At 42.9% G+C, this 25,382-nt stretch overlaps 2 protein-coding genes across 6 annotated transcripts in view; one reads left to right on the forward strand and one right to left on the reverse strand.

The window, feature by feature from the left end:
• Window positions 1–16: 16 nt before the first annotated feature.
• Window positions 17–18,816, reverse strand: dennd10 (DENN domain containing 10). Of its 5 annotated transcripts, none has more exons than XM_078565190.1 (11): window positions 18,719–18,816; window positions 18,401–18,530; window positions 17,289–17,485; window positions 14,491–14,570; window positions 10,296–10,444; window positions 6,862–6,973; window positions 6,379–6,479; window positions 6,005–6,112; window positions 4,362–4,456; window positions 2,167–2,381; window positions 17–812 (listed from the first exon to the last, which is right to left on the reverse strand). In XM_078565190.1, the coding sequence occupies exons 2-10, from the start codon at window positions 18,438–18,440 to the stop codon at window positions 2,211–2,213; spliced, it is 1,053 nt and encodes a 350-aa protein (XP_078421316.1). In that variant the 5' UTR covers window positions 18,441–18,530; window positions 18,719–18,816; the 3' UTR covers window positions 17–812; window positions 2,167–2,210. The 5 variants fall into 5 exon arrangements, with proteins under 5 accessions (XP_078421316.1, XP_078421317.1, XP_078421319.1 ...); XM_078565191.1 differs by having other exon boundaries at window positions 18,731–18,813; XM_078565193.1 differs by lacking the exon at window positions 18,719–18,816 and having other exon boundaries at window positions 18,297–18,712.
• A 2,797-nt stretch (window positions 18,817–21,613) lies between these two features.
• Window positions 21,614–25,382, forward strand: part of eif3s10 (eukaryotic translation initiation factor 3, subunit 10 (theta)) — a 39,870-nt gene continuing 36,101 nt past the window's right edge. The window contains exon 1 of the mRNA XM_078565181.1: window positions 21,614–21,787. Coding sequence (XP_078421307.1) covers window positions 21,739–21,787 — 49 coding nt within the window. The 5' untranslated portion in view covers window positions 21,614–21,738. The remainder of the gene's footprint in view (window positions 21,788–25,382) is intronic.

A 25,382-nucleotide genomic window follows, 5' to 3' on the forward strand; every position in this document is an offset into this window, starting at 1 on the left:
TACAGAGCCACACGTGTAATCTCTCCACTGTTTTATTCCAAGGAGAATATAATAATTCATTCACCCCAGAATTCATTACACTTAAAACATCATTATCAGTCTGAGACTGGGAGGGGTGTGTCGCTTGAGTGCATCACAGAATTTATTTTCCTGTCATGAGATTGGGTAGAAAATTTGCCGTGGGAATTCAGTGCATTGAGAGAAAGGTTTTATGCAATATGATTGGTAAATAATGAGAAGAAAGTGACCAATTAGAAAGAAGAAAAATACAGATCGAGCCAATGAAATTTGTGTAAAGGCCATGAAACCATTAGAATGAAAACTGCCTGTATTACAATAGTCATAATGTTCAATATAAGCATAAAACCTTATAAGTTTTATTTTTTAATTCTTTCCCAAGATATAAGCATCACTAGCAAGGCTAACATTTATTATAAAAGCAAAATACTGCGGATGCTGGAAACCTGAGGTAAAAACAGAAAATGCTGGAAAACCTCAGCAGGTCGGGCAGCGTCAGTGGAGAGAGAAACAGAGTTAACGTTTCTTCGAAACCAGCATTTATTATCCTGATTACCCTTGAGGCAAGATGGTAGTGAGCCACCTTCATGAAACACTGCAATCCAAGTGTTAAACGTACCACTAAAGGGCTGTTAAGAAGTTCCAGGAATTTGATAGAGTGATGATGAAGGTCAGCGACGCATGTCCAAGTCAGGCTGGTACCTGGCTTGGAAGAGTACTTGGAGGTAATGGTGTTCTCATGCATTTGCTGCCCTTGTTCTTCTAGGTGGTGGAGACTGTGGTTTCAGAAAGCGCTGTTGGAAAACAGTCGACAGATAAATCAACAGGTATATAGATAGGAAGATGAATCCTGTTAACTGTGATTATACATTACACAAAACATTGTTCAAAAACTGCAGCCTGAATTTAATGGCCACGGTGATGGGCCCAACGACCTGCTCAAGAGCCAAAGGCAAACCTTCCCCCACCTGCCACCACCAGCCATTCCCAAGAGCCCTGATGGGAATTAATCCCAGTCAGGCACTCACCTGCCTGCCATCAGGGCTCCTGGGGCCTTCAAGACGGATGTCCCATTTAAAAGAGCACCGGCCAATCAGAGACTGTTAGCTCTTCGTTACTAGTGGTGCCACCAAGAGTACGGGGCCTGGGAGGAGCAGCAGCCATGGAGCTACCTCGCCAGAACCAGTCAGACAGGCCCAAGGGAGAGGGCGTCATTTTGAAGGGTGGGGGGGATATTTCTGTGGTGGTGCACCTTGTCGCCGGGGGCACCACCCCCCTCACCCCCCACCCGCCTCCACCCCCCCACCCAACCCCTCACCCCCCTGCCCCCGCTACTCCCCACCCGCATCCACCCCCCCACCCAATCCCTCACCCCACTGCCCCCGCTACTCCCCACCCACCTCCAACCCCCCCACCCCCCTCACGCCCCCTGCCCCCGCTCCCTGACCCCCCACCCCCTGCCCCGCCCCCTCACCCCCCACCCACCTCCACCCCCCCACCCAACCCCTCACCCCCCCACCCAACCCCTCACCCCCCTGCCCCCGCCCCCACTAGTCCCCACCCACCTCCAACCCCCCCCAACCCCCCGCCCCTGCCCCAGCCACCCCCCACCCGCCTCCACCCCGCCACCCGCCTCCACCCCCCCACCACCCTCCCCACCCCCCTGCTTCTGCCCCCGCTACTCCCCACTTGCCTCCACCCCCCCCCACCGCCCTCCACCCCCCCCACCCCCAACCTGCCTCCACCCCCCCACCACCCCCCACTCACCCCCCACCTGCCTCCACCCCCCCACCACCCCCCACTCACCCCCCACCTGCCTCCACCCCCCCCACCACCCCCCTCACCATCCCCCTGCCCTTGCCTCCTCTACTCCCCACCTGCCTCCTAACGTTGATTCAAAAAGATATTTAGATTTCCAAATATTTGGACTTGCATATAGAGTCTCTAATTAAAAATTTCATGTGATCCTTTAAATATAAGTGTAAATGCACACTTTCATTTAACTGGTGGGCCAATTGGGAATTCCACTTAACTTGTATTACTGTGAAGCCAGGAAGTAACATGCTCTGTGTAGCTTGAACTTCAAATTTTTTTCCATTTGCCCAAAGTAGTTGTTAAGCTGAATATTATTTCCCTCTAAGGATTCACCTTGATCCACTATATTAAAGGTAGCACAATGTAAACAGCAACAGTCAGATCTGAAGCATTTGCTCTGCAGCTGCTAAATGATATAAGAAACTCTCGGTTGCTGGTGGGAAATGGCGCTCCTTCAGAATCTCGAGAGTGATTTTGGGTTTCCCCCCATCATCTGGTGCCAGTGAGGCTAAATTGGCCAAAATTTCTTTTGTTTTCTGTGAAATGTCCTGAAAGGAACAAAGAAAACAGAAGTCAGCACAAAGAGGAATGAGTCTGGAATTTATTATTTTAATCTTTAGTTTCAATCTTTACCCTTAGCTCCCTGATGGCTCTGCAAGTAGATCAAACATTTAACCAAGTCGTATAAACCAGGAAGGTTAATCCCCTATAAGCTGAAGAAGCTGATCCTAACTGAGACAATGATAGATATGCTACAATTGGCCTCAGTGCCCTGAACTGTGGAAAGTGAGCATGGGCTCCTGCTTAGGATCTCATGATCAGCAATCGCACTTGGGAGTGTACATATGGGTACTTGGGTGAAGAGTTAGCATTGGCTGTGATGCCACCGATGCCTTAAAGGCCCAGTAATAAAGACCATTAAAGTTCACGTATGAATGTCAATGTGGGTGAGGCACAAAGACAAACAGTATCCCGGCATAAGATTCAACACCTTCAGGAGTGGAAGGGAGGAAAGAAATCACAGGCAAGGAATAGTGCTGCAAACTGAAACAAACTCATTGGTTTTAACAATGATGCCCATGGTTTGGGTAGAGCAGTGGGTCTGCACATTGCTTTTCTCCCTGCAGGACTGGGATTTGAATCCAGTTTAAAGGATTCAGTGGGATGGGAGTCAAGCAGTCTCAACCTAATTCTGTAGGCATTTGAAGCCTTCACGCAGAATTTGTCACTCTCAGAAATCATTAAATAATTCATTGTGATATGGATATTCCAATGGTTCAAGTCAATTAATCCTAAATGAAAAGCTTAGATACTTTTAGGAGGCTCTATTTGCCTCCAGTAGGAAATAACTTGGGAAGAATCCATTCTGGTGTATATTGTGCTTGGAGATTGGCTTTGAGAGGGAACGAGTCCATAGCAAGTCATTGTACATCAGGTTTCAGTGTTTTTGGTTAGATATCCCTGAAACTCTCAGACAGGGTCAGTCTGAAATAATTTGAGAGAGAACGCAGAGAGATAGAGGCAGCTGGTCCTGCATCTTAAGCAGAGAAAATCCTGGCCCTGTCGATCAGCATGCAAAACATGGGTCGGAGCTCATACTTCACGAAGAGTTCATGAAGATTTAAAAGAGACTGGTAGATTTGTCTAGCTTGGCTGGAGGGAAGAATCTCCAATTTGTCCATCACCATGAAAGTCAGTTCTGGGGTTAGAAGTTATCCAGCTGGGGAAGGAAGCAAGTCACTGGGAACTGAGAATAGTTTTGGATGGGTTCCTGAAGAATTAAGTGTCCACTTAAGGGACAGAGTAAAATATATCCATGGAGGGGAATGTTTTGTCTTTTTAAAAATTAAATGGTGATCTTTTCTGTAGCCTGGAGCCTAAATTGCCTACTGAATAGTGTTTAGACAATGTTGCTTTTAGTTTGTTTATACATGAAGAGTCTTAAAACTTGAAATCTTGCCATGAGATCCTCCTAGTCAGCCACTGGAAATTCAAATATCTTTTAAAAAATTATCAGTGTCTATGGGGATTGTAACAAGAGGGTATTAAGCATCACATGTCAAACAGAATTGGTAGGGGTGGCAAGTTTACTTTATAAAACTCTGTTAGTGACACAGGGAGCCTTCATGACTATGCTTTCTGTTGGCAGATTTATTGAACTCATCACAACTCAGCAACAACTTGACTTCTTGGAATTTGAAATTGACCTTCAGATTGCTAGTCCAATACCATAACCATTTACTCAACACCACTTTTGTAAGTTCTTTTCTCCTTATCACCCCTGAAAATTTGTTGAGATTGGGAACTCAAGGGTTTTTTTCCGTCATTCTCTAATGTAACCACAAAAGAGGGTATGGGTATCAAGCAAGATTTGTGAATCGAAGCAAAGTAAAACTCATGGGTAGGTAATTCTGTCTAAAGAGCTTAAAATATAAAATAAGGCTGAATCAGCTAACTACTAGTGAATGGAACAGCCACTATGTACTCTCCAAAGTTCTGCAGACAAGGATGTAATAGCAAATAATTACCTTAATCACTTGACCATCCGATTTTTCCGGGTCACTGGCCGACTGGACAATGAGTTGCCCAATGTCCTTGTGCAGTTTACCCATTGTCATTGTTTCTATGGGAGAGAGAGTTAAACAGTTCCACATATGTCATCAGATAGTAATAATAAAACCAGTAATAATTTCATTCTGTGCTAGCAGACCTCCCTGATGGGTTGTACAAGATGAGTCAGATAATTTATAACAATTGGTTGTTGCCAACAAAGTGTGACAGGACAACGTTGCAGGATGGCACAAGAAGAGAATGCTGTACATAATTTTTTTTAATACATTGGTTAGAAATGGTTATGAACCCTAATTCTCTGAACATCGTCACATATTGATGGCATTGGGCACAAAGCTGCTGCAAATATTACATGGACCCAAAACTGAACAATATCCTGTTAACCATAATGAGATTATACTAATATCCTACAGAAAATAAAATCACACAAACCAATGCTTTAATGATATATCAGTATGCTCCTTGTATCTTAATCAACAACCTCAAATTGTTCCAAACACTACCAGTACCAGTGACAGATCTGTAACTAGCAAAACTTCTGCTGTCTAATCAGATGCCACCAGCGATCCAACACTGCAGTACCACTGGGAACAGTGGCCACTGCCGGTACTGTACCCAGGGCTTGGGGAGGAGAGCTGTGCTAGATCCAGCCCAGCAGGTGAATCAGGGGTCTCCAAGGTGACACATTGGAAGGCCCCAGTGAGGGGGATGGAGGCCAGCACTTGAGAGGCCATAGGGGAATCTAGTGGGGTTAAACCTTGGGGAGAGCCCTCTCATGAGGCCAGGGGGGCCTTTAAAGTGGAACCCTCCTCATGTACACCACCCGCCCACGTAGGGAAACCTGCAGGGCTGGGTGCTTGGCGTGGGCCTCTCCCACTGATTGCCCACTTAAGGACCTCAACTGGCTCATTGGTGAGTGGGCTGCCCGACACCATTCCCTCCCCCCAACCACTTGTAAAATTGTGGTAGGGATAGGGGTGGTCAGATAGGTGGCGGGCACTCCACCTGCTGTATTTTATATACTCGCCCTCCATCAAACCCACTGGCCAGTGGGCATATAATCCAGTGCCAGAATTCTACTGCTGCATGAAATCTTAGTGCAGACACTATATTCAATTTCAAGTTGCATTTATATAGAGCCTTTAAAGTAACAAACATCTCAAAGTATTTCACAGGAGTGCTATTAAACAAAGTAGGCAAATATGAAGGCAGGTGACCAAAAGCTTGGTCAAAAAGACAGGTTTTATGGGACATCTTAAAGGAGGAGAGAGAGTTAGACAGGCAGAGAGATTTAATGAGGGAATTCCAAAAGCTCAGGGCCTCCTAGTCAGCTGAAGTCATGGCCACAAAGGGTGGAGCGATGACATTTGAGAATGAACTGGAGGCCAGATCGGAGAAGCACAGAGATTGTGGAGCGTTACAGGGTTAGAGAGATAGGGAGGGATGAGGCCATGATGGGATTTGAAAACAAGGATGATAATTTTAAAATTGTGGAATTGCTTAACTGAAAGCCAAAGTAGGTGTGCCAGCACGGGGATGATAGATCAACGGAGTTTCAGTGAAACAAGAAATGCAGTGAACATTAAAACACCAGTGGTACCTTTAGCATGTGGTGCAACAACAATCTCGCTTTCCACCAGGTTCACAAACACATCATAGACGTCTAGACGGTCAGTCACCTTTAAATCTGTGAACCCAGCTACATAACCTGCAGGTGAAGTAAAAACAAGTGTCAGAACTGTTATCAAAGGCTGTGGATATTTACCCTCTATTATAGGGGAAAATACATCAGTGTTTGCTGCCAGATGAATGGACATCTGGAAATTCATAAGCACTTTACAGATCCCAGAGTTAGACAAATTTTTAGATTTTCCTATCAAGTTACTGCAGTTTCACGTGGAATTAGATATTGCAGGATTAGCACAATAAAAATTATTTTATATGTAGATTTGAAAAACAAAAAGATCTTCCTACCAGTGCAAGTCTTCAAAGCCTCGAGCTCATCTTGATTTAAATGCACATAAGGATGAAGTATTGACCAATCCTGCCTATGCCAAATTAATGTAGGCAAAGTCCTGGAAAACAAAGTTAGAAAGTAAAATGAATATCTGCCACACTTCTTTGTCACCGTACTTTGAAGTGTCAAACTCTTTTTTTAAAAATGAAGAACTAAACCAGTTTTGCCTCTGACTTTCCCGGCCTGTCTCCAAGGGCAAGAGTCAGGGATCTACAAGCAAATGCCAATTTCCCAGTTATTAGTTTCCAGATGATGACCTCTATTAATATCATTTCTCCACCTAGTGCACCTCAGTATTTTCCAAGAAAATCGCAGGCAAAGGGTCCAGTGATAAATGATGAAAAGATTGTGTGAAATCGTTGTGGCAGTCAAAAGAGGAAGTTTAGGAGGCGTGGAATATAAATGCAAAAACTGTGAATAGCTACGAGCGTTGCTTTTACCTGGTAAACTCCTGCAATGCTTCTATGCGAGGGTGGTAGACCACAATCCTCTTCTTTACCATTAGTGCTGTGTACAGGATAATGGTTTCCATTCCAAACTGATTTACTACATCTGGAAAAAAAATGCATTTCACTGGAAACAAAAACTTCCCCACACATTTTGCAACATCACCAGAAGACAGCTTGTTTTATACTGAACACTGAATAGCGCAAAATAAGGCTATCATGGAGAGCCGAAGAATCCTAGCTCCCTTGAAAGGAACCATTTGGTACCACTGTGATCCCAGGTTTGATTTTCAGTCAGTGTTGAGTTATCTGGTTTCAGTAGAGACTTAAGCTGAGGATTCAGCATTTCTGGGCATAGGAGAAAGGGAAACGTCAATCATGGGTCCAAAGTCCTGACTGCTGTCCATTTTCCCTTGCTGAAATATTTGTATACGTGGATGCATGTTGAGAACAGGACTGAGCTCACCTGCGAAGCTCTCCACAGTGGAATAGTCTACCCATACTCAATATCTAGGCTGCTATATCAAGAATGAATCAAGAATATAAATCCATTAAAAAAAGAAATTCATGGGATGCGTGCAGCGGTGGCTAGGCCAGTATTTATTGCCTAATTGCCCTTGAGAAGGTGGTGGTGAATCACCTTGAGTACAATTGAGTGGCCTTTTCAGAGGGCATTTAAGAGTCAACCATATCACTGTATATCTGAAGTCACATATAGCTCAGAGCGGGTAAGAACATCAGATTTCCTTCCTTAAAGAAATTAGTGAACCAGATGGTTTTTTAAAATATTGGTCACCATGACTAATAGTTCTTTTTTAAATGTCCAAATTTATTTAATTAACTGAATTAAATTCCATAGTTACCATGGTGGTCTTTGAACTCACATCTCTAATGACTGGTTCAGTAACATAACCATTATGCTACTGTACCCCTGGGTGGATGTGGGTTTTGTGAGATAGCAGAGGACAGCTGGTGGCTATCTACTTTCAAGAAAGGCATGCTTGTAAAATAAAAATAAAAACAGTTACTTAACTATGGAAAACAGATCATCATATGTAAAATAGTTAAGCTAAAATAAAGGCAGTTCAAATATAAACAAGTCCAATAATAAGATATAAGAGTATAAATAAGTTTGAAGTAGATGTTCCTATTATTGTGGTTAATTATAAATTACCATATCAATGGTTTTAAAGATCTGCTTGGCAGAAAGTGACACAATACTGTATCTAAATTTCAGGGTCCAAACAGATCAGACATTGCTACATGTAGGTGACCATATTTGCTCAGAGATAAATGTATTCACATACACTCTACACTGCTTCTTGCACAAGAACAAGTGGATAAAACGAACAAACTCTTTCCTAACCAACTGTTGCATTATCTTCAATCCTTAGAAACAGCTGAAGGCACTGGATACTGCAAAGGCTATTGGCCCTGACAATATTCCAGCAATAGAACTGAAGACTTCTGCTCCAGAATTTGCCCCGCCCCTAGCCAAGCTGTTCCAGTGCAGTTACAACACTGGTATTTACCCGGCTATGTGGAAAATTGCCCAGGTATGTCCTGTACACAAAAAGCAGGACAAATCCAACCCGATCAATTACCGTCCCATCAGTCTACTCTCCATCATCAGTAAAGTAATGGTAGGGGTCATCAACAGTGATATCAAGCGGCACTTGCTTAGCAATAACCTGCTCACTGATGTCCAGTTTGGGTTCTGCCAGGGCCACTCAGCTCCTGACCTCATTACAGCCTTGGTTCAAACATGGACAAAAGAGCTGAACTCCCGAGGTGAGGTGAGAGTGACTGCCCTTGACATCAAGGCAGCATTTGACCGAGTGTGGCATCAAGCAGCCATAGCAAAACTGAAGTCAATGGGAATCAGGGGGAAAACTCTCCACTGGTTAGAGTCATACCTAGCACAAAGGAGGATTGTTATGGTTGTTGGAGGTCAGTCATCTCAGTTCCAGGACATCACTGCAGGAGTTCCTCAGGGTAGTGTCCTCGGCTCAACCATCTTCAGCTGCTTCATCAATGACCTTCCTTCCATCATAAGGTCAGAAGTGGGGATGTTCGCTGATGATTGCACAATGTTCAGCACCATTCGTGACTCCTCAGATACTGAAGCAGTCCATGTCCAAATGCAGCAAGACCTGGACAATATCCAGGCTTGGGCTGACAAGTGGCAAGTAACATTCACACCACACAAGTGTCAGACAATGACCATCTCCAACAAGAGAGAATCCAATCATCGCCCCTCGATGTTCAATGGCATTACCATCACTGAATAGCAGATAGATGGGAATATCACCACCTGGAAGTTCCCCTCCAAGTCACTCACCACCTGACTTGGAAATATATCGCCGTTCCTTCACTGTCGCTGGGTCAAAATCCTGGAACTCCCTTCCTAACAGCACTGTGGGTTTACCTACACCACATGAACTGCAGCGGTTCAAGAAGGCAGCTCACCCCCACCTTCTCAAGGACAACTATGGATGGGCAATAAACGCTGACCCAGCCAGCGAAGCCCACATCCCGTGAATGAATTTTTAAAAAACCCTCCACTATTAACATCCTGGGGGTTACCAATGACCTGAAACTGAACTGGACTAACCATATGAATACTGTAGCTACAAGAGCAAGTCAGAGGCTAGGAATAGTGCAATGAGTAACCCACATCCTGACTCCCCAAAGCCTGTCCACCATCTGCAAGGCACAAGTCAGGAGTGTGATGGAATACTCCCCACTCTTGCCTGGATGAGTGCAGCTTTCACAACACTCAAGAAGCTTGACACCATCCAGGACAAAGCAGCCCTGCTTGATTGGCATCACATCCACAAATATTCACTCCCTCCACCACTGATGCACAGTAGCAGCAGTGTGTACCATCTACAAGATGCACTGCAGGAATTCACCAAGACTCCTTAGACAGCACCTTTCAAACCCACGACCACTACCATCTAGAAGGACAAAGGCAACAGATAGATGGGAACACCACCACCTGGAAGTTCCCATCCAAGTCACACAACATCTTGACTTGGAAATATATCGCCGTTCCTTTAGTGTCGCTGGGTCAAAATCCTGGAACTCCCTCCCTAACAGCACTGTGGATGTACCTACACCACATGGTCTGCAGCAGTTCAAGAAGGCAGCTCACCACCACCTTCTCAAGGGCAATTAGGGATGGGCAATAAATGCTGGCCCAGCCAGCGAAGCCCACATCCCATGAATGAATTAAAAAAAAAATCTTGCCCTTAGCTCCTGCAGTTGTCCAGGACACCATGCTACATGTCAAAACCCAAAAGAGAGAGCAGAAAAGCTCAGAGAACAGCATCACTGGGGCCGGATTGGACCTCAACCGCACCCAATGCTAAAAGCTGAATCCTATGTTTATGTCATATCATAAAGCATAACATTTTTGCATTTACCTTTAATGGATCCAGCAAGATATGCCTTTCTTGCATCATAATCCTTCAGGAGAAATGACCCATTCTCTTCACTTTGACAGATGCCATTGGTAAGAACAGAAATATAGCCTTCCATCATCCTGGCTGGACTACCATGTTTCATGTACATCCTTCAGAAAAATTAAAATGATGAGATTGAATAACTAAATTCATAAACTTTTTTATGAGAAGAAATATGTTTGTTTTTAATGACTGGAACAGTACAGAAAGACACTAGTTGCTCTCATACGCAAAGGTTTCTTTTTCAGGTGAGAACCAGGTACTTGAAGGTTAATCTTTCTAAATTGCAAGAGCCATTTAATTTTCAGGTTCAAATTTCTGACTCTGAAATTGTGCTCCCTCTATACCATATGCTGCTAGGTCAAAATCCTGGAACTTCCTCCCTAACTGTTGGTGTATCTGCATCACAAGGACTTTACTTGTTCAAGAAGGTGGTTCATCACCACCTTCTAAAGGGCAATTGGGGATGGGTAATAAATGTTGGTCTTGCTGTTGATGCCCACATCCCATGAATGAATAAAAAACACCCACCACAAACAAATGCATTTCAAGCCCAATTTGTATTTCAAGCCCAATCAATCATGTATTACCTATGCAACCAGCCAGGTATTAAATATATAATTAAGAAATGCAATATCATTATGTTACACAATATGATGCAATGCACAGAGAACAGAACAATTGACTGTTTGGCAAAAGCCATAATAAACGGCATCATAGGGTCAATCGGTGCACAGCAGCACAAAAATTACGCTGTGTTGCTGTTGCCTAAGCATAGTGGCCAATCTCTATCAATTGGCCCATAACAGACTCAGGCTTGAGGTTAGGAAAAACCCCAGTGGTGGAAAGTGTTGGGAACCATAGGTCCAAAGTCATCCATTCCTTCCAAGCATGTTATGTTCACCATATTTCATGTCTCGAAATAGTCATATATTGTATCCTAAAATATAATTTTTCTTAAAGAAATCTATCCAGTTTGTATTTGAATGAATCATTACTATCTGCTTCCACTGTCTCCCTAGGAAGCCTGTTATATAAACGCACCACTTGCTCAGTGAAATAATAGTCCTGATATTTATTGGCTGCAGGAAGAGTGTGAATGAAGTTGAAAACAGCTGAAGAATTCTGTAAGGCCAGGAAATCCTGCTGATTCGGCCTCATTTGGATCTTGCAGGTCTGCCTCCCATCGGCAGCCCGGAAAATACAAAGCCTGGTTGGAAGGTAGAAAGGTACACTAGCAACAGGAAATCATTCTTGGGGACAGTCCCTGGAAATTGAAGGGGGTGGGAGGGGTTGGCAATTAAGAGAGGGCAGGAAGGTCCAATGGGCAATCAAGAGGGGGAGAGGCCTACAATAGGGAGAGCTGGTGGGGAGGCTAGAGGCTGAGGCTGAGTGGGGGATGGGGGAGAGTGAAGGCTTCCTTGAGGGGACTAAGAGAAGCATTCCTGTGCTTCCTGGCCCACAAGGGGCTGAATTAGATAGCCAGAGCAATGCTCTGTCCGCCAGACAGAAAACCAGGAGCAATCCTGCTGCAGCCATTACCGGAAGCCCATTTTCACAATTCTATGGCCATCGGGCTGTAAACTGTCTGGCACTGAGGCTTCCATCCTTGTTAGTCAAGAATCTATCTATCTCTGCCTTAAAAATATTCAATGCCTTGAGTGAACCTTCTCTGAACTGCTTCCAAGGCATTTATATCTTTTCTTAAATAAGGAGGGCAAAATTGTGTACAGTACTCCAGTTGTGGTCTCAACAATGTCCCATCCAATTGTAGCAAAACATCCCCACTTTTATATTCCACTCCCCTTGCAATAAACAACAACATTCCATCTGCTGTCCTAATCACTTGCTGCACCCGCATACTAACTTTTCCTGATTCATAAACCAGGATGCCCAGGTCCCTCTGTACCTCAGAGTTCTGCAATCTCTCTCCATTTAAATAATATGCTGCTTTCCTATTCTTCCTGCCAAAGTGGACAAGTTCATATTTTGCCACATTATACTCCATCTGCCAAATTTATGCCCACTCACTTAACCCATCTATGTCCTTTTGCACACTCCTTATGTCCTCTTCACAACTTACTTTCCTACCTGTCTTATGTCATCAGCAAATTTAGCAACCATACATTCAGTCCCTTCATCCAAGTCATTGATGTAAATTGTAAATAGTTGAGGCCCCAGCACTGACCCCTGTGGTGCTCTGGTCACATCTTGCCAACCTGAAAAAGACTCATTTATCCCTAATCTCTGCTTCCTGTTAGCTAACCAATCCTCTATCCATGCTAATATGTTACTCCTTACACCATGAGCTCTTATTTTGTGTGATCACACCTTTGATGTGGCACCTTGTCAAAAGCCTTCTGAAATCTAAGCACAGCATATCCATAGGTTCCTCTTTATCCATGTTGCTTGTTACTTCCTCAAAGAACTCCAATAAATTAGTCAAACATGATTTCCCTTTCACAAAACTATGTTGACTCTGCTTGATTGCATTGAGATTTTCCAAGTGCCCTGCTATAACCTCCTTAGTAATTGATTCCAGCAATTTCCTTATGACAGATGTTAAGCTAACTGGCCAATAGTTTCCTGCTTTCTGTCTCCTTCCTTTCTTGAATAAAGGTGTCATATTCACTACTTTCCAATCTATTTTCTCAGCAGCCACTTATTTTAAGGTCCTAGGATGAAATCCATCAGGACCTGGGGACTTGTCAGCTTTTAGTTCTAATAACTTTCTCTGTACCCTTTCCCTGGTGATTGTAATTGTTTTAAGATCCTCCCTCCCTATCACCTCCTGATTCACAATTATTTCTGGGGTGTTATTTGTCTTCCCTACAGTGAAGACAGATGAAAAATATCTCTTCAATTCATTTGCCATTTTCTTATTTTCCATTATTCTCTCTATTCTAGACAAGGTCCCCATTCTCAATCTCTACAGGACCAACACTCACTTTATTTACTCTTTTCCTTTTTAAATATTTATAGAAACTCCTACTATCTGTTTTTATATCTCTAGATAGCTTTCTCTCATACTCTAATTTCTCCCTCCTTACTAATCCTTTAGTCATTCTTTGCTGCTCTTTATATTCTCTCTAACCTTCTGACCAGTCACTCATCTTTGCTGAATTATACGCTTCTTCTTTTAAATTAATACTATTTTTAATAAAAACAGAAAATGCTGTAAAAATTCAGCAAGTCTGGCAGCATCTGTGGCGACAGAAACAGAGTTAACATTTTGAGTCCATATGACTCAGTGATGCTGCCAGACCTGCTGAGTTTTTCCAGCATTTTCTGTTTTTATTTCAGATTTCCAGCATCTGCAGTATTTTGCTTTTATGATGCTATCTTTAACTTCTTTAGTTAGCCAAGGATGGTGTGTCCTTCCCTTAGAATCTTTCTTTCTCACTGGAATGTATATCTTCTGAGTATTCTGAAATATCTCCTTAAATGTCTGCCACTGTATCTCTACTAACCTATCCCTTAACCTAGTTTCCTAGTTCACGTTAGCCAGTTCTGTTTTCATGCCCTCATAATTGCCCTTATTTAGGTTTGAAACAGTAATCTTGGATCCACTCCTCTCTCCCTCAAACTGAATGTGAAATTCAATCATATTAAGATCATTGCTACCTAGGGACGTCTTCACTATGAGGTCATTAATTAATCCTAACTCAATGCACATTACCAGATTTAATCTAGCCTGCTCTCTGGTTGGTACTAAAACATGCTGCTCTAAGAAACTGTCCTGGAAACACTCTAACCTTTAGCTAATATCACAAAAACAGATGCTTTCGTTATTATTAGGACTGTGTAAATTGACTGCCATGCTTCCTACATTACAACAGTGAGACACCTTAGAAAATAGTTAATTAGCTGTAACACCTTTTGGGACGTCCTGAGGTCATGAAAGGTGCTACATAAATGAAAATTCTCTTTCTCTCTCACTATGCAGTGAACTATCAACTAAACCACCCAAGGAAGCTACTTAAATATAAGCCCTTTCTTTGCATATAAAGTGATAATTTGTGATTATTTTTAGCCATGAGCCTGAGTATATGAGCTGTACCCAGCAAAGTAGGACATTGTTACATGTGCAATCCTCATACAGATCCACAATGACAGTGATATAAGGTGCAACATTATGTCAAAACTTGTAACTCACCTACATAACACTCTTCCAAAAGATGCATATTTCTCTGGGTTAAAGTCTCTGGCAGTTAAAACTAAAGAAAAATGGGTCACCTATGGTAAGAATGAAAAAAAGATATATTTCATGTGCATCATTGTTACACTTACACTTTTATTTCAATTATTACGTTCTGTACAAAATAGGAACTAGAGTTTAAGAATGAAAGCTAATATGGCTATGACATAATAAAGTTCTCCATATTGTCATGACCATGGATCCTATCCCTGAATTACTTATGGACACATTGAACTTTGAAGTAAGACGTGTGTTTTTTAAAAAAGGACATATAAGCAAAAGCTAGCTGAGACTGTAAGGTAACCATTGGTTGGAAAATTCCTATATGGATTACTTGACCAATTAGTTCAGAGAGAATGGAATGTTGGACCTAAAAGGCGTGACATGGCCTACTTCAGGCAGAGGCACTTCAAAGGAAAAGATGCAAAGAAAACTGAACTGTAATTTCCTGTGGTTGCAGAGATAATGGAAAAATGATTACCATCTCAGCCGAAACCACCTCCTGCTGAGTTATATCCCAGGCTATGAACATGAACTGAGTTTGAAAGAAAACAGACCTGGGCAAAAGACATTTGTTTTTCCATTCCAGGGATACACAAGGAAAGGGGTTTTAAAAAAGCCAACTGCAACCTTAGTTCTGTGTGCTAGTCTGCCGTTCTGTTCTGGTGAGTGTGTGCTGTGAAGGTCACGGCTGAAGAAAACCAACCGGGGATCCCTCAGCTTGCAGGTAAACAAGTCTATTCTCTCTGATTGTTGGGAGCGAGGCATAAGTCAGCAAAGCTACAATTAAAAAGGAAACAGGACAACTCCTTTCAGCTAACCTGCAGAACCACGAATCTCCAATACAACTGCTCAACTGCCAAAGTCAGGGCTACTGGAATCACCCCAATTTAACGGCCGCAACATTTCACCATCTGCTCCTCACGGACAAGCCAAAGGATTGATTTGTATCTTTTTAACTTTCATTTTTGGACTCAGTTTCTTATTTCTAATCTGCATGTGTGTTGCATTTTTATTATTTTTTCTTGCATGTTCATAACAAATAAACTCACTCTTTCTTTGACTCAAGAAAAAGTGGTTAAATTGGCTCCTTTTAAAACATAAATACATTTGGACTGGGAAAAGGTATTCGCAAGGGAAGGGATCCTTTTTAAATTAACCTTGTTGCAACCAACCGAGGGGGTTGAATAAAGAAGGAAAGCCAGCTCATCCCTCCTCATCCAGGAGCATTAGAATTTGGGGCAGCTCCTATGGGATCATAACAAATTTGGGGACCTTGCCTAGGAACCAGTGGTAACAATATTCACTGACATATTACATAGAATTTACAACAGTGCACAGAAACAGACCATTCAACCGAACATGTCTATGCTGTATTCATCAAAAATATCCACAACTAAGTGGGGATGTTCATCCTATTGACAGGATTCCCTTAGTCAGCCTCTGAACAGAAGGATCAAGTAATATTTCCATTCTCCAAATCTTCATCAAAGCCTCTCAGAATTAAAGTTGCTCTGTTCAAATTAAAACTATTAACCATGCAGCTTTTTTCATAAGTCACCAGCATCTGTGCATGAACAAATGGAAAACTGAGCTCCATACAGCAATGTCATCTACCATATGTATTTTTCCTGAGACGCCGTGTGTTATCTATCATGAAGACTGCCTGTGTCTACATCTGCAATATCACCAGCATCCATCTTATTCAGCCCAACTATCACTGTAGGCCTTATTCACGTATTTGCCACCTTCCTGTTTGACTTCTCCAAGGCTCTGCAACCAGCTCCTGAACTCCACACTTTATCAACTCCAACTTGGTCAAAACTGAGCTGGCACTAACTCTACTTACCTTGTGAACCTCCTCTATGTGCGTTCAGTTTGACTGTTTTCATGTTCTTTAGAAAGAGTTCGAACACAGTTAATTCTTGAACTTTGTTTCTTTGAGCAGCAAGCATACACTAATAATCTAGGATCATGAAACAAAGTTTGACTGACAGTGCAGTTTTTTTTAGCCATCTGGATTATGTTCTGCTAAAGCAGAAGATTACCAGACATCACTGTTATAGGAATGACTCGTCCTTCTATAACATAACGCAGCCTTCAGAAGCAGCTTAGCAAGGACATAATTGTTGGTGTTCCTCGGAGTGTCTTATTCATATCCTTTCCAAAAATGTACTATTAAAAAATGAAAAGTTGCTCCTTATATGTGAATGTACACATTTCACCTTCTCTCCTCAAAGTTACTTTGGGAAAATTAAATGAGTTATGAATGATCAATTCTCAACTTTGCTGAAAAATGGCCTCTTTCTCAGAGTTATTAAGTCAAAAAGGATTTTGTTTTTCTCTACACTTCCGATCCCAAATCAAAACTATACTGGCACCAAGGAGGAAGATTTCCTCTGTGTACTGCATGTAAAAAAGTTTAAACAGGGTTTACAATTTATTATACATTGTGCACCAAAGAGGTTTCTGCTCTCCCTAAGTTGTTGAGTAGACAACCTATTCTGCAGTCTCCAGTAATTCCATTCTTCAACCAGCTTCTAGGAGATGCACTAGTATGGTGTGGTTTAGCTAACTCTCCAAAATTCTCTCCTGCAGAGCTCTACCTTTTATGTATTCAATGTGTCCCTAAGTGGGAACAATAGTGTCCTGGGAGCAGGTCAGTTTGCATGTGGCCCACGGAGACTAATATTGAGAAGGGTTAAAAGAAGAAAGTTTCTCCTCAGATTAAAACATATCTATAAAGTGTTAAGTACCTTTGACAATGTAGTGGGATCCTGGACTTGTGTGGTTGTGATATAATACCAGGTTCTTCTGAACTGGCCAAAGACAAAGGTGTGAAGGACATCATTTTCACCAGAAAGACAGCATTTCCTTAAAAGTAGTACTCGGAGCTCTGCTGTGACGGTTGGATAGCACCACACCCACAGTGCATCGCCATTTGTGTCTTTTTCTGAGAAAGAAGGACATTCATTGTGAGTGGGCGAAAGAACAGCGTTAAAGTTATAAAGATGTATTTAACACAGGCTCTGTTGGGAAATTCGCCTTTAAAGCAGCAACTCCCCCTTTCCCAATGGTATGCGTTTAGAAATCAATGTGTTGCTAAGAATTAGATGCATGTGTCAATAGTATGAGGGACTTTCTGTGGATTAATTCCTGAATATAGTGAAAGGACTCAGTTAGCATACAAAACTGTGCTGAGGTGGCACCCAGTTTAATGGGCATCACTACTTAAATTAATCTGCCTCTTACATCTGGCTCTGTACCTCTTGTTATTTATCATCTCTGAGGTCCTTGACTATAAACAGTGTCCACAAAACCTGAACACACACACACACAGAGCGGCGATGCTAAATGAATCATGCAGAGCTGCACAGTTCCTGCGGTGGGTGAGACGAGATATCATCAAATTAACCGAAAGGGATGAAGGAGTGAGAGCTCCCAGTGAATGTGACTGTGCCTCCTTTTCTCTGCGGGACAGTTGGTTCTATGAAGCTATCTGACCAGGCCTTCAGCCCTCGGCATAAACCTGCATCATGTGACCGAATAGGAAACACGGAAATCCCGTCTCTAACATATATGTTTGCAACGGATCAACCACTTCGATATAGGAACCAAAACGCGTACTGAGCACATATGCAAATGTTGTTTATATCTGAACAATAAAGTCCACTGGATTTAATCTGCATTACAGGATCTGCTTGGAGTTTGTGCACACACAGGGCAGATGAGACACGGGCCAAAATGCAAACCTTTGTATAGACCTAAAATACCGGACAAGCGTCTCCCATTCAGCACAGCGTTAGTACACAGCAAGAGTCAGGGTAACATATTGTCCAACGCAGGCTCCGTGTCTGCGGACCCTTACCGACCAGCCCCACACTCAGCATCAGAGGCGTCTCAGCCATGGTCTGCCCAACTTGCCAGCCACTCAGTAAATCAATGGGGAGAACACTCCCTCTGAAATAAATCTGCAGCAGGAGTTGGTCAAGAAATCACTGTGGGTGAAAATGAAACTGTTACTGTACGTTGCTTATTGTAACCATCACTGTGCTGCCACTGATACAATGCAACCAGTAGTAATGTATAACTAGTATAATACAACCACTGTTAATGTTCAGCATTTTTACAATTACAGATTTTGTCACTGTAACTTATCGCTACTGTCATTGATTGTAAATCTTACTGCAACCGTTACTCTTTAAGTGTTCTATTTCAGAAGCAGCAATCCTCGGCCTAAAACGTAAAAAAGCATTTCCTCCCTGCTATCTTTCAGGAACTCGGGTGTCCCAGTTAAACACTGCCCCCCTCCTGTCACTGACAAGTTCTCTCCTGGTTGTGCAGGAGTTGAGGTGGCCGTGTGGAGGCGTTGCAAGGAACGGCACTGTGCACACTTCCAAGGAGTGGAATATTCTATCTTCAAGGCTAAAGGATATTTTAAACCTTGTTTTCTGTTTGCAAGCTCAAAACGAGTATTCGGAATAGAAATGAAGCCTGCGATTGTGCCGATAAAATAAAACAGAAAATACATTGTAGGTCGGTCAACACCCGGAAAGAGAAAGCACAGGATAACGGGACCCCTTTGTGACAAATATTTCCTGCATATTATAACATTGTGACAAATGTGTCCCACAGCGATTTTCTCTGTCAAAATGAGCTGTGAAAAAATAGTGTTCTTTAAAATATAAGCAGGAAACTTTTTTTGTACATTGCCACCTAACAACAACAACAAAAACAATAACAGAACTAAGAATTCTTAAGGATATTTATATGGTCTCCTTGTGCCTGCCACATGTTCTTGTTGTTTATTTTAAAATACAAAATATATTTTTTAAAAATGACCAGCAGCTCGTGTATTAAGTGCATAGATCAGATACCCTTGTTTAGTTATTCTAGGCAACCTGTCATCATTGTGTTAATGTTGGTGTTCGGGGTTGTGGTGCCCAGTATAGACACCAGTCTGTGGTCAGTCTAAAACAACACACCATGTGGACATAAATCATTTACCTCATTAAAACTCCTGACTCTCTTAGTGTGAGCGTTTGAACACATCACCGAAGATAAAAGTAAATGAAGCTCAAACAAATCAGATGTGTAGATAATGATCAATATTGAAATAAAACTAATAATTTAAAAATTACTGCGGAAAATTCTTACAGATACTTCAACATGTAACGCTGCAATATTAGAATATGTCCCCAGTCTGGGATTTACATTAGGACCAAGCAACAACAGTCTCTTGTGCATCTACTCCCTCTGAACCAGACTTTAACTGGTCAGTGCTAAAAGTGCTGAAATCATCATATTATTTTTAAAAATGTAACAAAATGAAAGATCTACTTCAAAATGCTCTTATAAAAGAATTTAACATTGGTACAAACTACTTAAATTCAATTCATAGATTGTGATAATTTGAGGAAAATAAACCATTGCACCTGGTTAAAATTAAAGGAATATATTACTGAAAATAAATGTGTGCAAACTTGACTGAATTAAAAAAATCATTCTCAGAATATACATTGAGGTTGACATTTATTGCCTATCCCTAGTTACTATGAAAGCTGGTGGTGTGGCTCTTTGTGAAACACTGAAGTCTATGAGGTATTCTTTATAGCTTGATACCAGCCTTTTATTTCCAGATTAAAAACAAATAAACTGAACTCAAATTCCCACAAAGCCATGGCAGCATCTTAACCCACATTCTCTAGATTATTAGTCCAATAACATAACCACAGCAATGCAATATGGAATGGTACGAAACTTTATTATTTGCCTGTGGTGTCAAGCATGATAAAGTTATTTTAATGCTTTTTGTGAACATTGTGTCCCTTGTCTATAAATCTAAATTTTAAAATGACAATTCTAATAATTTGCATGTAGGTTTTAGTTGATTTTTAATCCATAGTGTTTTTCATAATTAAATATAATTTTGTGAAAACAATTATATGCATTGATCTGTTACTTCAACACACAAATGCTATGCAATGTCAGCTTTGGTTCAGATGGTAGCATTCTTGGCCTCTGAGTCAGAGGTTTTTTGAGTCCCATTCCAGGGCTTGAGAACAAAAAGCTAAATGGACACCCCAGCTCGGCACTGAGGGAGTTCTGCACTTCTGGGTGTGCTATTGTTCAGATGAAATATTAAACTGAGGCCCTATCTATCCTCTCAGGCGGATGTAGAGGATTCCGGCGCTATTTTAAACAGTGTCTGTGGCCAATGCAAGATGAAGAGGAACTCTTTGAAGAAGAGCAGAGGAGTTCACCCCGGTGTCTTGGCCAATATTTATCCCTCAATAAATATATTTTAAAAATCTGGTCATTATCGCCTTGCTGTTTTTGGGAGCTTGTTGCACAATTGCTCCCTGCTGCTGCATTTTCTACAGGACAACAGTTGTCTTTTTTTATTCATTCATGGGATGTGGGCTTCGGTAAGATAAAAATACTGCGGACGCTGGAAATCTGAAACAAAAACAGAAAATGCTGGAAAAACTCAGCAGGTCTGACAGCCTCTGTGGAGAGAGAGAGACAGAGTTAACGTTTCGAGTCCTTAAGACTTCTTCAGAGATTTGTGGGCTTCGCTGGCTGGGCCAGCATTTGTTGCTAAAAGTACTTCGTTGACTGTAAAACGACTTGGGAGGTTCTGAGGTTGTGAAAGGCGGTACAGAAATGCAAGTGTTTTTTTTCATTCTATGAACTGGCTCTTGCAATTCTTGGCAGCCCACAGGATGCTCAAAGAGTGGTTCGGAGTGCGCGTGCGCCGGATCCAGACTAGCGGAGTCGGGGTGCGCGTGCGCCGGAGCTGGCGGGCTCAGCGCTGGGCGGCGTGATCGAAGTGTGCGTGCGTTAGGAGATCTGCGCAACGTGGGTCGGAATGCGCGTGCGCCAGACTCAGGCGGTGTGGTCAGAGTGCGCGTGCGCCAGACTCAGGCAGTGTGGTCAGAATGCGCGTGCGCATGCGCCAGATCCAGGCCACGTAGTCGGAATGCATGTGCGTCGGACCCGGCAAGGGGGATCAGCGCCGGGCGGCGTGGTCGAAGTGCGCGTGCGCCGGAGCTGCGCAAAGCGGGTCGGAGTGCGCGTGCGCTGGATCGGACGGCGCCGGTGTGGGTCACGTGGCGCCGGTCTCCATTTTGAAGGGGTCGGTTCAGCGCCCAGCAGCTCCGCCGGGGGAGGCCAGGTTGTGGAGGGAGCGCGGAGCCTGAAACCATGCCGGCGTATTTCCAGAGACCGGAGAACGCCCTTAAAAGGGCCAACGGTGAGCGAGTGGGGTGAAGGAAAAGATCTGGCCTGAGCCACGGGGCCCGCTGGGCCATATGGCTGAGGCGGCGCTGGCCTGGGAAAGGGAGAGGCTGCGGCCTCTCCCCGCGGCCTATGGTCCCTGCACATGTTGTCGGGCCTCTTAACCTAATGGCGGCTCCTGGTTTTTAAAATAAATATAATTAACTTAGCAAAAAAAAGACAGACATCAAATAAACTCTGTTGAAGGTATTTGGGTTTGTGCGTTGCCCTGGAAGGAGAATTCTGTACTCCTAATTGGGATCTTAAATTATATTTTTTATTTAAATCTAGATTCATGCATCACTGAATTAGTTATAATCTATGTTAGCATTTTGTTAAACATTTGATACCACCTTGTTTTTTTAACGTTTTACTTCGGGGGTGGAGTATCTTTCCCCCATATTAGTGCTCCTCGGACCAAAACTGTCCTTGCCCTCAACGCACAAACTGATTCTTAGTTTTGTTTCTTTTATTTATTGTTGGTGGGATTAGCCACTGAGACCCATTCTTTTAGACGTTCCTGATACTGTCAAGTCAATAGCTGTTTCCCTTTTTCTAAATTTCCTTTTTTGGTAGAAAAAATTTTGTTCATTAATTTGATGTGCTTAAAATATATTCTACTTTTGCCTCATCCATCTTATTTTGTTTGTGGAAATTTTGTTGGGAGATATTTTGTTAGTGATAAGCAGTTGCTTTAACCCCTGACTAACAGTTGGGTGGAATATGTAGGCTACGTATAATGTGCCTTCATTTGAATGTATTTTAAACAGACCTTGTCAGCAAAGTTAAATTTGAAGATTATCAAAAGAATGTTAAGTAAAACCACATATTCATTAAAGATAACAAGCAGTGTGGAAAGGGCTCAACCAGTATAGGAAGGGGAGGATCTTTGTGGCAATAATGTAAAAGGAGGGAAAGAGGGGAACTAATAAGATGCCATAAAGGTTATGTGGAGGGAGTTGCTAGCAGGAAACAACACATTTTTCAGTTTAACATCAGTTTGGTAAAGTTCCTGGAGTCTATAGTGGGGCCAATGTGAATAAGCACAGGGACCTGTAAAGCTGATCAATGCGCATCAGCATGAATTTGTAATCTTATCTAGTTGAAATTTTTAAGCAGGGCACCGCTTTCAGAGGGTGTTTGTTGAGATAGTCGCCTCTGCAGAATTAATAAAATGAGTGCATGGGATTGGAGTTAACCATATCATAAATACAAGGTAGTTATTAATAAATCTATTACGGAGAGAGAAATTTCTTTACCCAGAGTGGTTAGAATGTAGAGCTTGGTATGACAGGAAACTGGCTTAAGGCTTGGGCGTTTTCCGAGGAAAACTAGACATGTACGTGAGAAAAAAAGGAATCAAAAGATGTGTTGAAAGGCTGCGATGATGTAGGTATGATATGAGACTTTTGTGGAGCATAAACAGCAGCACAGAATAGTTGGGGTTGAGTGGCCTGCTTCTGTGCTGTATGTTCTATATCATGCAGTAAAGGTGTGGGGAGGTTGGAGACCGAGTAGTGTTAAAGGGAGTGTACTCTAATAGTATATGCCAAGTAGTGTTTGTGTCAGTAATCTTCACTTGGACTTCAGCTTTTAACTGTAAATTTCAATGAGTTGAAAGAGGGAATATGGAGTTGAGTATCTTGGGAGTTTGCAGATGGCCTAAGTTGGAAGGCACAGTAAGTTGTTTAGGTGAGAACAGGCAGTTACAAAGGGTCATAGACTGATTTCATGGTCAAAATTGTAGCAGATGCCATTCAATATGGAGAAGTTTTGAGGTCATCCACTTTGGATCCAAGATAGACAAATCCTAATATTTGGAAAAACTCAGCAGGTCTGCCAGCATCGGCGGAGAAAAAAGAGTTGACGTTTCGCGTCCTCATGACCCTTCAGCAGAACTGAGTAAAGTTAGGAGAGGGGTGAAATATAAGCTGGTTTAAGGTGGGGGGCGGGGGAGAGAGAAGTTGGGGGGAGGGTGGTTGTAGGGACAAGCAAGCAGTGATAGGAGCAGATAGTCAAAAGATGTTACTGACAAAAGGACAAAGAGGTGTTGAAGGTGGTGATATTATCTAAGAGAATATGCTAATTAAGAATGCATGGCAGGACACTCAAGGTACAGCTCTAGTGGGGGTGGGGTGGAAAGACTGACAGGGTATTACAGTTATAGATTTAAAAATAATGGAAATAGGTGGGAAAAGAAAAATCTATATAAATTATTGGAAAAACAAAAGGGAGGGGGAAGAAACGGAAAGGGGGTGGGGTTGGGGGAGGGAGTTTAAGATCTAAAGTTGTTGAAATCAATATTCAGTCCTGAAGGCTGTAAAGTGCCTAGTGGGAAGATGAGGTGCTGTTCCTCCAGTTTGCGTTGGGCTTCACTGGAACAATGCAGCAAGCCAAGGACAGACATGTGGGCAAGAGAGCAGGGTGGAGTGTTAAAATGCCAAGCGACAGGGAGGTTTGGGTCATTCTTGCGGACAGACCGAAGGTGTTCTGCAAAGCGACCGCCCAGTTTGCGTTTGGTCTCTCCAATGTAGAGGAGACCGCATTGGGAGCAACGAATGCGGTAGACTAAGTTAGGGGAAATGCAAGTGAAATGCTGCTTCACTTGAAAGGAGTGTTTGGGCCCTTGGACGGTGAGGAGAGAGGAAGTGAAGGAGCAGGTGTTTGGGCATGGGGAGGTGCCATAGGTGAGGGTTGAGGAGTAGGGGGTGATGGAGGAGTGGACCAGGGTGTCCCGGAGGGAACGATCCCTGTGGAATGCCGCCGGGGGGGTGAAGGGAAGATGTGTTTGGTGGTGACATCATGCTGGAGTTGGCGGAAATGGCGGAGGATGATCCTTTGAATGCGGAGGCTGGTGGGGTGATAAGTGAGGACAAGGGGGACCCAATCATGTTTCTGGGAGGGAGGAGAAGGTGTGAGGGCGGATGCGCGGGAGATGGGCCGGACACGGTTGAGGGCCCTGTCAACGACCGTGGGTGGAAAACCTCAGTTATGGAAGAAGGAGGACATATCAGAGGAACTGTTTTTGAAGGTAGCATCATCAGAACAGATGCGACGGAGGCAAAGGAACTGAGAGAATGGGATGGAGTCCTTACAGGAAGCGGGGTGTGAGGAGCTGTAGTCGAGGTATCTGTGGGAGTCGGTAGGCTTGTAATGGATATTGGTGGACAGTCTATCACCAGAAATTAAGTCAGAGAGGTCAAGGAAGGGAAGGGAAGTGTCAGAGATGGACCATGTGAAAATGATGGAGGGGTGGAGATTGGAAGCAAAATTAATAAATTTTTCCAGGTCCCAACGAGAGCATGAAGCAGCACCGAAGTAATCACCGATGTACCGGAGAAAGAGTTGTGGGAGGGGGCCGGAGTAGGACTGGAACAAGGAATGTTCCACATACCCCATAAAGAGACAGGCATAGCTTGGGCCCATGCGGGTACCCATAGCCACACCTTTTATTTGGAAGAAGTGAGATTACTTCGGTGCTGCTCTCGTCAGGACCTGGAAAAATTTATTAATTTTGCTTCCAATCCCCACCCCTCCATCATTTTCACATGGTCCATCTCTGAAACTTCCCT

Source organism: Cetorhinus maximus, chromosome 20 (genome assembly GCF_964194155.1).
Source record: "Cetorhinus maximus chromosome 20, sCetMax3.hap1.1, whole genome shotgun sequence".
NCBI lineage: Eukaryota > Metazoa > Chordata > Chondrichthyes > Lamniformes > Cetorhinidae > Cetorhinus > Cetorhinus maximus.

Excerpts from the sequence above, each read along its gene's own strand:
- dennd10 (XM_078565190.1), bottom strand. The coding sequence starts at position 18,440 with ATGGCTGAGACGCCTCTGATGCTGAGTGTGGGGCTGGTCG. Across the intron at positions 6,974-10,295 it reads TCTTGCTGGATCCATTAAAG|ATGTAGTAAATCAGTTTGGA; the intron begins GTAAATGCAAAA and ends TTTTTTTTCCAG. Across the intron at positions 6,113-6,378 it reads GGCTTTGAAGACTTGCACTG|GTTATGTAGCTGGGTTCACA; the intron begins GTAGGAAGATCT and ends CTTCACCTGCAG.